Below are 12,831 nucleotides of genomic sequence, written 5' to 3' on the forward strand. Positions count from 1 at the left end.
CAACAAGAGTCAAGCACATATATAAACTGAGAAACACCAGGAAACTGGGTTATTCTTCCAGGGAGAGGTGCTGTTGCCACTTCTCCCCTGCTATGAGGAGATCACAAGACTTGACCATCTTGTGAGCAGCAATTGGAATCGTGGAGTGAGAGGATTGGAGCCATAAGAGATCATTTGAGAGAGTTTTCAACTCCCACTCAGGCCGTCCAGTCACGGAGTAGCAGAGCATTGGAGAATAATCACTGGCCTTAAGTCTGAGTGGGGAATGTTCAACGTTTTCTCTCTCAAGAAACATCACAGCATACCAGAATGGATTAGATCAACTTTTGGTTGATTGAAGAAGGAATAAACTCTTATGTGGATTAATTTCCTGAAGGATTACAACATCACACAAGGATCGTGGTCAGCTAACGACTAATAGCTGATGAAGAGGAAATCAAGTTCATCGAGCTGGGGACTTTAACCTCAAAAACCTCCTTCCCTCACTCCTAGAAAAATTGTTAAGAAGTTAATCCAGTCCTAGTCAAAGTAAGATCAGACAGTATTATTGAATCAAAAACAAAAATCTCTGCCAATCATTATTCTAATTATACTTGAATTACTGTTGTGAAATTATCATCATATAACCTATTTTGATTATGTTGTCGGCACTTGCAAAACCTGCAATAAATTTCCAAGCATGCAGTTAAAGTGTCAAGGCTCGGACATTGGATTATTGATGCTTCTTAAGGTGTAAAAGTTAAAGTTTATTGGGTGTACAACATCAAAAAGTGCTCTAAAAGGTTAGTCTGGTTTTTTATGAAAATAACACATCCTGGGGACTCGCTGTACGAGTCACTAAATTCAAAATCTAGCAACATTCCAAGAGCCCTGATCCATAAGAGGAGAGCTGCCATTAACGGGCGTGGCCGGTTCGTATCCTGGTTCCAGAGAAGGCTATTCGACCGGGGTGCGAGATCAGCTTCAGCGGGTGGATGTCCGAATGGAGGCAGTGAGCGGCTAGACGAATCTCCTCGCCACCAGCTTAAACAGCCTTTGTGCAGCCCTGCCGGGTAATACCCGTGGAGACACGAAGGTCGGACCCCAGAGACGGAGAACTGGTTTAGTACACAAACACACTCATCGGAGGGTGAGCGTGTGCCATGTATCTAAGAAAAGCGGGATCTGTCAATATTTACGTATTACTATAACGGATTATCGGTGCTCCCCACAGCTGACAAACGGCCACGGAGACACACGCAAATAAAGAACGCAGGCACATTCCTCTGTGATCTCCCGCTGGAACTCCCGCAGTTTCCCTCTTGCTCTCTGTGCTGGAGAGTTGTCATTCCTCTGGCGGTCTTGTCTTTGTTCCCAGCCAAGAAGCTTCGAAAGACGTGAATCCAGATCAGACTCTCTCTCCCTCACCGGTGGCTTGTCCACCTTGAATCCCCGTCATTGTAACTCTTGCCATGCCACCTCCGCACTGCTGTATGTCTTGACTCCATTGACCCAGTGGATCCTCATATTGGTGTAATGCATTTGGAAATGTATTTCTTTCGCCTTCAAAGCTCTCTTGATTGTGTTGTACAAGCTGCGCTTTTTGACAATCTCAGCTGTGTAGTCGTGGTCAAAGATCATATTTGTATTGCCCATTTGATGAGAGGGATTTAATACAATGCAATGTTTTTATATGGTGCATTGTTTAGTTTTTTTTAAATACATCCATGTGCTTCCTGATATGAGGCAGTGTTCAGCGCCTTTTATAAGACAGCGATGGTAGCTCACTTGGTAAAGTTTCTGACTGCAATCAGAGCTTTTGGAAGGTGCGGGTTGGAATCCCCTGAGTGACGTATTTTTTTTTCAGCTGTACGATGTGGTTACACATCGCACAGCTGGTGGCACTGTGTTCCCATGTGCAGGAACCGTTGCACCAGCATCATATACACCTGCCCATCGGTGCAATGTTTTGTGGTGCGCACATACCACCTGCTCCGATGGGTGTCGCCCTGGAGTTGTGCATATTTGCACTATGTGTGAAGGGGCCTTCATTTTGGTAAATCAAAACTTTGTAATTGTTAGAATGGCTTAAGCGGTGGGTCACCCCTCTGAGTCTGGTTTGCTTGAGGTTTCTTCTTCAGAGGGAGTTTTGTCTTACCACTGTCCCCTGTGCTCAGGGGTGGTAAGGTTACACCTTACTCATGTAAAGGGCCTTGAGGCAGCTTTGTTGTGATTTGGCACTGTATAAGTAAAATAAATTGAACTGAATATGTCCAGGTATGGTGTATAGTCACCCTCCAGTTTTGTGAGATTTACATTTTGCAAATATGGGTGATTCTGATTCTCCAATCATTGAAGAATTTGTGCCCCTGACAGAAATAAAGAAAAGCAAAAAAAAAAAAAGAAGAAGAAGAAGAAAAAAAAGTCATTTATTTATTGATTATTTATTTATTTTTGTAATAAAAGAGCAAATCGTTTCTCCCTGACAGATTAATATAGCGTCTAATAACAGACATTTAGCATGTGAGACCGTGTTTATTCAAATTTGCAATTTGTGGATGAGTTATATTGTAGCCTGCAGTCTTTTGATGTCAATTACAATTTCAGGGGCACTTCTAAAATACTAAAAATAATAATAACAAAAACTGGCTGTTTGTGCAAAATTTTGACCATTTTTTGGGGGGCACTTGGAGGGCGTCTCACCCGGGGAGTAATTCAGTGTAGAACCTCCACTGCACACACCTGTCTACATATAAGGTCCCACAGTTGACAGTGCATGTCAGAGCACAAACCAAGCATGAAGTCAAAGGAACTGTCTGTAGACCTCTAAGACAAGATTGTCTGGGAAAAGAGACAGAAACATTTCTGTTACTACAAAATTCTCTGGTCTGAAGAGACAAAGATTGAACTCTTCAACCCAGTCTCACGGCAAGTTGTGATTCAGCAGCACAAACTATACATTAATCTATTGGTTCGTGATATTGTCACGAAAAGCGCCACATTTTCATCACGGAGGCACAAATTCATTCTAATAGATTCCGTGAAGGCTGCACAAAATTAAAAGTGAGGTGGGGGTCGGGGGGGGGGGGGGGTCGGGGTGGTTATGGTTAGGGTGGGGGGAAGGAGTAGAGTGCAGTTATGGATAAGGTTAGGGTTGGGGGTGGGAGTAGGGTTAGTGATAGTGAGTTACTGTGAAGGCTCTCAGTTGTCCAGGTGGTTTCCATAGAGTGAGATAAAAAAATCCCTGTCACGAATTAATCATTTCGTGACGGTAGCACGAAAAAACAAACAACAACAACAACACAAAACGTGAGACTGGGCTGGAATGTCAGGTGTCACATTTGGAGGAAACCAGGCACCATCCCTCCAGTGAAGCATGGTGGTGGCAGCATCATGCTGTGGGGATGTTTTTCAGCAACAGGAACTGGGAGACTAGTCAGGACTGAGGGAAAGATGAATGCAGCAATGTACAGAGACATCCTGGATGAAAACCTGCTCCAGAGCACTCTTGACCTCAGACTGTGGCGACAGTTCATCTTTCAGCAGGACAATGACCCTAGACACACAGCCCAGATATTAAAGGAGTGGCTTCAGGACAACTCTGTGAATGTCCTTGAGTGGCCCAGCCAGAGCCCAGACCTGAATCTGATTGAACATCTCTGGAGAGATCTGAAAATGTCTGTGCACCGACGCTCTCAACCTTTAGCTTGAGAGGTGCTGCAAAGAGGGCTGGATGCCAGGCTGGGCCTTAGGATACTGAGTGCCTAGTTGTGTTTCTGCATGACCTCCACCAACACCTGGTACCAGAGTCAGAAAGGGATCAGGTGGGATTCGGGAAGAACACGAGGACCTACGTGATCACTTGGGACAATGTTACTTTCCACCACTCACAGACCATCACCATATGGTTCAAAGACCATTCAAGAATGGACCCTCTTTTCCTTCGCCTTACCTAAGTCTCATCGAGGGGTTCTTTTCTGATTGGAACATCTTTAAATTTTGACCCCTGTGCAATTTTTCAATTGACACTGGCTGCATCTTGAAAATTCAAGTGGCCTGTCGGGTTTCTTCAAAAGAGTAATATCTAAGGAGTACTTGTGCTGAATTTAATGCTTCTGTCACCATTTGCAGGATTGTTTCAGTTATCTGCTGCTGTGCTTCACAGCTATTATGACTGACAGTCCTATACCGCCCCCTGTTGGGCTTTTGATGACATGCTTTTGCCAGTTTGAAAAAGAAGTCGAGTCACATATATTTTTCAGAATATAAATTGCACCAGAGTACAAATTGCACCTTTCCCCCTGTATTTTCAGATGTTTAAGTTAGGATGTTTTGCATTAGCATTGTTTTGGCATTTATTCTTCAATTATTAGTTTATTTTGTTTAGTGCTTTGGTTCCTTGGAAAGCATAAATAATCATTAGAATTATTGTCATTATTACTAACACAATATTTTCTTTCTTCAGAGTATAAGTCCCACTGGAGTATAAGTCGCAGGACGTCCCAAACACCTGCAACATATGCTCTGGAAAATACAGTATGTTATTTGGACACATTCTTATCATGATGTGCGTCTGATGTGTTTCTGCATGACCTCCACCAACACCTGGTACCAGAGTCAGAAAGGGATCGGGTGGGATTCGGGAGGAACACAAGGACCCACGTGATCACTTGGGACAATGTTACTTCTGACTGTATCAGACAATTTTTCTTCAGTATGAAACCTGTTTTTAACCTTTGCCCTACTTTGTGCCACTAAAGTAGGAAATAAAGAGCAATCAGTCGAGGACCACAGTGTAAATTTGAAGCTTTTTTGTGTCATATATGTGTGTGTGTGTGTGTGTGTGTGTGTGTGTGTGTGTGTGTGTGTGTGTGTGTGTGTGTGTGTGTGTGTGTGCTTGAATATGTACTTTTATTGCCTAAAAATGCATCAAATAAAATCAAACTGGTTCCCTCTCTGGGGTCACTGTAGCTTGGTGATGCCAAACAGCCTTCAGCCTTCTTAAGAAGACCCCCCCCCCCCCCCCGTTTTACCGAGAACCAGGGGCGCTTCTGATCATCCCAGGCAACATCTGCTGCCCTGCTGATAAGACGAGATGAGACCTGGGTTGCCCAGGCCACGACCCCCAGACAGCACCCAGGGACTGATGTGCTGCTTACAGATTTTTTTCCTTGCAGCTGCTACAGAACAAATATACACAGCACACATACACAGTGTTAAATTAACACTGACAGTGAACATATGGTCTTTACAAGTTGAGTTGAGTTGCAAAGTTGAGTTCAACATCCAAAACTTGTAAGAGCTCTTTATGTTAAAGAGAGGGAGCAAGTGGACATAACTAAACACAGCAGCATGTTTTAGAGTGTGATACAATGTGTAATTACTTCATGTAATTTTATTATTGCACATGGTTGCCATCCAGGACCAAAGGCAATCCTGTGGTGTGGATGCGGTGAAGTGCAGCACCAGCACATGCACCCAGACTTCACCAAATACTCTACAATGTTATAACTGTTCAATATATACTCCTATACATGATACTTACAATATATCATCATCATCATCATCATCATATTTATTGTTATTATTATTGTAATTGTAGTTTTCTGATCCTGTCCATCACCTCTTGTCATATTCTTTGGGGGAGGTGATGGTCTAGTGGTTAAAGTGTTGGGCTTGAGTCCAGAAGATCATGGGTTCAAATCCGTGCCTGACTGGAAAATCACCAAGGGCCCTTGGGCAAGGCCTTTAATCCCCTATTGCTCCCGGTGTGTAGTGAGCGCCTTGTATGGCAGCACCATGACATTGGGGTGAATGTGAGGCATAAATGTAAAGCGCTTTGAGCGTCTGATGCTGATGGAAAAGCGCTATATAAATGCAGTCCATTTACCATTTACCATATTCGTAACATAAACGCTGCTTTTATTTTGAAGGCCATGCACCCTATGTTTTTATTTTGTTCTGATGAAAGGACGTTTTATTTTGGGTTTAAATTTAATTTTTTATTGATTTAAATGTATGTTGGGTTTTAAATTAGTCTTAGCTTTGAGGTTGAAAGCGAACTTTTGTTGCTGCTGTTTTTATTTTATTCGAGAGAAATGCTGCTTCTGCAGTTTAGCACTGCGGCTAGTTAGAGTTAGTATGCTACACTTATTCTGGTTATACTCTTCAAAATAAAATACACTTTATATTTTACAAGTAAAAAGTTGGGTTTACTGCTTTTTAAAGTTCTAACTGTTAATTAATAAAGCAAAACATGTAAATAAAAACTATTTTATAGATTATTTGCCTACAATGATCTACGTGTTTTAGTGACACTGATAGACCTTTTCACATATTTTAAAGAAAGAAAAGTGTCATTTATTTTATCCCTGTGAATTGTATTTCAGGTTTTGGAAAGATTTAGAGTCATATTTAGCGTATGTAAATTTTCAGTAATATAAAGCTAAATAATAAAGACACAAAGTCAGCCTCCGATGTATGTAATTTATTTTATTATATCAAATGGTTATCTTTATTTTCATAAATTAAAAAAATCTTAAACTCTCATCGAAAAACTTTAATATTAAATGACACAGGTACCTTAAAAAATGAGATGTAATAAAATAAAGCAGGCGTGAAAGAATTTCATCTCAATTTCTTAGATTGTATTTGTTTATTCGCTGTACATATTCTGATTGTAACAATCTTTTTTAAACCCTTTTTTAATCAAGTTGGCATATGTGACTATTGTAATAAAGACCTGTGTTAAATCATATATAAGTAATAGATTTGAAAAATCTTAACTTTTAGTTGTGACAGAACCGTGTTTTTCGATCCTTTGGAGTGCAGTACTTTTATTTTGAAAGGCAGAGCGGCTTGTCTCTGAGTGTGTTGATTTTACGGAACTTGACAGGTTGTTGTCACCGCGCAGAGCGGCTGAGCGACACTGCGGCTTTTCGCTGCAGCTCCGCGCGCGCACCGAACCGCTGGAACTCTTCCGCTGTCCTGCCCTACATCCTCGTCATTTTTACAGGCGCCTCGCTGGAACTAAACGCGGGAATGTTGCGGTAAATGAACGGCCGTGACGCTTGCCGGAGGACAGCTGATGCGGTGACAGAGAGGGGGAGGGGGGGAGGATGCCCTTGACTTGCGGAGGAGGAGGAGTAGTTAGGAGGAGGAGGAGGAGGAGGAGGAGGCTCTCCATCATGTGAGGGACCAAAACAAGAGACTCTACAGTCGTCAGGTGCAGGATGTCCAGGATGCAGCAGTTCCCAGACGTCATCGAGCATCTTCAGGGAGTCCTGATCCTGGATCTGCTCCGGTCCGGCTGAGGAGGCCTGAGCGGTCTCGTGGAGCCGATTAGTGAACCTGTGAAACTACTTTCCGTTTGGTTGTTGCTCTTTGGAGGCTTTTCGTAAGACGCCTCATCTCCAAATCCAACAGATCTGTAAATGCAGGTTTGTTAACGGTCGCGTTTTATTTGTGACTGTGCAAAGGTGGAACTGGGGGTCATGGCTGAACACGAGGAACCCGAGCTGCCAGACTCTCTTCAGAAGGACCACTGCTTTACCTCCAGTGAGCTGGAGGATCCAGGTATGAATATCAAGTCCAAATGTTTACCTGTTTTAAATGGAACAGAGCCTCAACAGGAAACCTTGCGGGCTAGTTCGACACCAATGTCGAATTCAGCGGAAGAGAGTACCGAATTTATCCAGTTCCCAGAAAAGCCAGAGTCACCGTCAACTAGGAACTGTGTCCCCAAGCCAGGAAAGTTGGTGTTGAATAGGCCGAGCTCTTACATGGAGAACGCGGAGATCCGTCGAAGTAAAAGCATTGAGAGACGGAAGCTACCAGGGGTTTTTAGGTCTCGGTTAGCTCAGATCCGTTTGCCAAACAGGAAGTACCTCACAGTTATCTTGCAGGATTCTCGATGTTTTCTGTTTTGCATGTGCTACTTGACATTCATCCAGTCACTCATGGTGTCTGGTTACCTCAGCAGCGTCATCACCACCATAGAAAAGAGGTACAGCCTGAGGAGCTCCGAATCAGGCCTACTTGTAAGCTGTTTCGACATCGGGAGTCTTCTCGTGGTCGTTTTCATCAGCTACTTTGGAGGGCGTGGCCAGAGGCCTCGCTGGTTGGCAGTAGGCGGGGTTTTCATTGCAGTGGGTGCTGCCCTCTTCTCCTTACCTCACTTCATCTCCCCGGCATACCAGATCCAAGAGGTCAACTCATCCTCGGGCAACGAGGGGCTGTGCATGACCAGCAACACCAGCACCAGGGACCGCGCTGACATCACTTCCTGTCCCAGAGAGCTGGAGGCCAGTGAGCACAACCTGTACGTGGCACTGTTCATCATTGCACAGATTCTGGTTGGCATGGGTTCCACGCCCATCTACACCCTGGGACCCACCTACCTGGATGACAACGTGAAGAAGGAGAACGCCTCGCTGTACCTAGGTAAGCCATTTGTCGGCAAATCGTGTGCGGGTCTCCGCCCAGCAGGTAGACCATCTGATCTCACTGATTACTTTCTTCTGTCTTGAGGCAATTTGAATTAAAAAGAATTATTAGCATTTTCTTCAGTGCTTTGAGAATTACTTGTCATGATACTTACAAGACACCTAAAAAACCCTGCTCATTATGGAATGTCTGCCTGTAAAATAAAATGGTGGGGGTAAGGTGGCTGCCCACCTCATGTTAAAAAACTGACATGATGAAGCTGAGCATGAAGTTCTTAAGGTGTTCTGTTTGTCTTTCCTTCACCAAACTACAACTATTTTTTACTTCATTATTCCCAAATGAACAACCATAAATAGCAGTCTATAGATTTAGAAATCTATTATTTGTACAGGATTTTTCAGTATCCGGCATTAAAGTTGAAAAACAAATGTGACAACTACAAAAAAAAAAAAAAAAAACAGGGCACCGCAGTCTCGTTTGAACCCTGCGTGGTGTCGCAGGATTTGACCACTTATGGGGACAGCCGCTCCCGTTGGGCAGTATATACACAGTGATGGGCACAGCTAATCAAAAAGTTAGCTTTGATAACTGGTAATGAGCTAACTGAAAAGTTATCGTTTTTAACGCTAAACCATTAAACTGCCTAAAAACGTATCGGAAGCTACAGCTAACCAATAACTTTAAATTTTTGCTTCAAATACGCTCTCAACTACTAAGAAGCTAATTTTGAGTTTAAACACTGCCAAAGCTTCTAATAGAACCAAAGGCAATCACAAACCCAAACAACCAATGAGCCAGCATTTGTCTTTGTGCGCTCTGCCCCCTGGTGTAAAAAAGCATCACATTTCCGCAATGAGGCAGAGGTCTTGAAATGGAAAGCAGGTTTGAATTATGGTTTTGCTTTAAAAATAAAATTATTCCAGATAGAATAACTATACTAATTAATTAAACTGTACAAAGTGATATATAACACATATCTGTTAATTTTAAAATAATGCATTAATTTTGAAAATTTGAACATTAACACACAGATCCCCAAAGGGGATTATGAGTAACTAAGCCTCCGCTCATACTGATTGGTTGATTCAGTCATTCTATGTAAAAACCAACACAAGTGAATCAGTGTAACGTGTGGTGTTTACAAATAAATGTGCTTTTGTAAATATGTCATTTTTTTCACTTGTATAAAAAAGAAAGAAATTTTCAAGATGCCGCTAGACAGTGCCTAAGCACTAAGTCAGGTGCCTAAGTCAGGTTCATCTTGACATCACAACTCTATCCGGAGAGGAGACAAGGTTTCTTTCAATAACAAGAACTGAAAAAAACTTTCTTGTGTGCGGTTGGAATTGTAGTAGCGATAGGAATCCCCTTTTGAATGCTTGAATAACGATGTCAGTCGCACAAATAAATCAAATAATAGTGAAAACATGTTCGGTGCGGTGTTATAATGCATCAATCAGTCGCTCCGTGAGGCATCATAACATCAAGCCTGTTTCACATGGCAAGATAATTAGGCCGATATCGGACCCAATCTTCCCCTTCCGACAAGCTTAAGGACACCCCAACAATTGTGATGATGCTAAATATAATCTTATCAGATATTCCTGCCGTGTGTGGCTGTAAGCACGCTCTGATCTGCTCAGAAGGACGCAAGGAGCTAAATGTGACATGCAGCCAATCAGAAAGCGAGGTGTTTGACCTGGGAATGTTCGTGTGCGAAATCTGTTTGTGTATGTTGTTTTTACCGTGTGGCCGACACCACACACTGTACAACTAAACCTGTCAGATATATGATTTGTTTTTATCTCCATGTGTGGGGTCTCTCAGGTTTTGGAAACCTACAGATAATTTTAAAATCCTGCGGTCGACAACACTGTGATATAACCAGTCACCAGTAGATGGCAGTGTTCTATGCATTTTGATGCCGGTTATATCACACGGCCTGAATCACAATTTCGGCTTTTGAAAAAGCAACCTGGGCTTCTTCTGGCATTTTTACATAAAACAAACACAATAAATAAATAAATAAATAACAACGTCTATAAACCCAGAGAATATATTCACAAGAGTTTTAGGCACAATATACTAAGAATTTAATGCTGTTGTCCGTGTGGAGTCTGATCAGAGCGTCTCAAATGGATTTCTCCTGTCGTGAACTTTTACCCATAATGCATTGTGTACACACCATGTCCACACTAAACCTTCAAAATTAGTGCATTACTTTAATGCACTTTATTAGTGCATTAATTTGACATAAATTTAAATACCTTGTCCAAAATTAGTTTGGTGAAAATTCTAACCATAAATTAAAACTCTATGCCTCTGGAGGACTTGGCTGCTATTGCTAGCGTGTTAGTATTGGGTCAAAGAAATTAGTTTTTTCTTTTTCTATGACCAGTTCTCCATTGCCTGCAGAGGATAGAGCAGTTTATTCTGGAACCTGCTCTTCTGTTTGTAGAAGATAGAACTGCGCATCTACTCCAAAAAGTACAGTAGGGTTCAGAATAATAGTAGTGCTATGTGATTAAAAGATTAATCCTTTTGAGTATATTTCTTATTGTTACATGGGAAACAAGGTACCAGTAGATTCAGTAGTTTCTCACAAATCCAACAAGACCAAGCATTCATGATATGCACACTCTTAAGGCTATGAAATTGGGCTATTAGTAAAAATAGTAGAAAAGGGGGTGTTCACAATAATAGTAGTGTGGCATTCTCTGTAATTATTGTATGGCTTTTGCCTTGCCAATATAAAGCGCCTTGGGGCAACTGTTGTTGTGATTTGGTGCTATATAAATAAAATTGATTGATTTGATTTGATTCAGTCAGTGAGTTCGTCAGTTTTGTTGAACAAACAGGTGTGAATCAGGTGTCCCCTATTTAAGGATGAAGCCAGCACCTGTTGAACATGCTTTCTCTTTGAAAGCCTGAGGAAAATGGAACGTTTAAGACATTGTTCAGAAGAACAGCGTAGTTTGATGACAAGTTGATTGGAGAGGGGAAACTTATACGCAGGTGCAAAACATTATAGGCTGTTCATCTACAATGATCTCCAATGCTTTAAAATGGACAAAACAACAGACGCGTGGAAGAAAATGGAAAACAACCATCAAAATGGATAGAAGAATAACCAGAATGGCAAAGGCTCACCCATTGATCAGCTCCAGGATGATCAAAGACAGTCTGGAGTTACCTGTAAGTGCTGTGACAGTTAGAAGACGCCTGTGTGAAGCTAATTTATTTGCAAGAATCCCCCGCAAAGTCCCTCTGTTGAATAAAAGACATGTGCAGAAGAGGTTAGAACTTGCCAAAGAACACATCAACTGACCTAAAGAGAAATGGAAGAATATTTTGTGGACTGATGAGAGTAAAATTGTTCTTTTTGGGTCCAAGGGCCGCAGACAGTTTGGTGTTAATGATGGCTTTCGTTTAGCTTTTCTGTATGTAAATCCCATTTCCTTTAGGTGGTTTCTTACAGTTCGGTCACAGACGTTGACTCCAGTTTCCTCCCATTCGTTCCTCATTTGTTTGTTGTGCATTTCGATTTTGAGACATATTGCTTTAAGTTTTCTGTCTTGACGCTTTGATGTCTTCCTTGGTCTACCAATATGTTTGCCTTTAACAACCTACCCATGTTGTTTGTATTTGGTCCAGAGTTTAGACACAGCTGACTGTGAACAACCAACATCTTTTGCAACATTGCGTGATGATTTACCCTCTTTTAAGAGTTTGATAATCCTCTCCTTTGTTTCAGTTGACATCTCTCGTGTTGGAGCCATGATTCATGTCAGTCCACTTGGTGCAACAGCTCTCCAAGGTGTGATCACTCCTTTTTAGATGCAGACTAACGAGCAGATCTGATTTGATGTAGGTGTTAGTTTTGGGGATGAAAATTTACAGGGTGATTCCATAATTTTTTCCTCAGAATTGAGGTGAGTCCGTATTTTTTCCCTCTGCTTGGTCTAAAAAGTAACCGTTACTGACTGCCACAATTTTTTTTCTTGATTTCTTATAGTGTTTCTTAAAGCCAGAAAGTTGCAATTTGAAATTACTTTAGTTTTGTGTCATGTCTGTGATCTGCTTTTTTTCTACATCATTTTTGCCAGGGGTTGTACTAATAGCCCAATTTCATAGCCTTAAGAGTGTGCATATCATGAATGCTTGGTCTTGTTGGATTTGTGAGAATCTACCGAATCTACTGGTACCTTGTTTCCCATGTAACAATAAGAAATATACTCAAAACCTGGATTAATCTTTTTAGTCACATAGCACTACTATTATTCTGAACACTACTGATGTCTGCAAAATGTTACAGGTCTACAAATTATCGGGCCAAAACTTAACGGAAGATAATTGGTCCGATGGTTTTCAGAGTTATTTCAAAAGCTTATCTGATATGAAAACATT

At 41.7% G+C, this 12,831-nt stretch overlaps 1 protein-coding gene across 1 annotated transcript in view; it reads left to right on the forward strand.

Moving 5' to 3' along the window:
• Positions 1–7,114: 7,114 nt before the first annotated feature.
• LOC117521655 (solute carrier organic anion transporter family member 5A1-like) overlaps positions 7,115–12,831 on the forward strand; it is an 81,976-nt gene continuing 76,259 nt past the window's right edge. The window contains exon 1 of the mRNA XM_034182977.1: positions 7,115–8,421. Within this exon, the coding sequence (XP_034038868.1) occupies positions 7,473–8,421 (949 nt within the window). The 5' untranslated portion in view covers positions 7,115–7,472. The remainder of the gene's footprint in view (positions 8,422–12,831) is intronic.

This window comes from Thalassophryne amazonica, chromosome 12 (assembly GCF_902500255.1).
Source record: "Thalassophryne amazonica chromosome 12, fThaAma1.1, whole genome shotgun sequence".
Classification (NCBI taxonomy): domain Eukaryota; kingdom Metazoa; phylum Chordata; class Actinopteri; order Batrachoidiformes; family Batrachoididae; genus Thalassophryne; species Thalassophryne amazonica.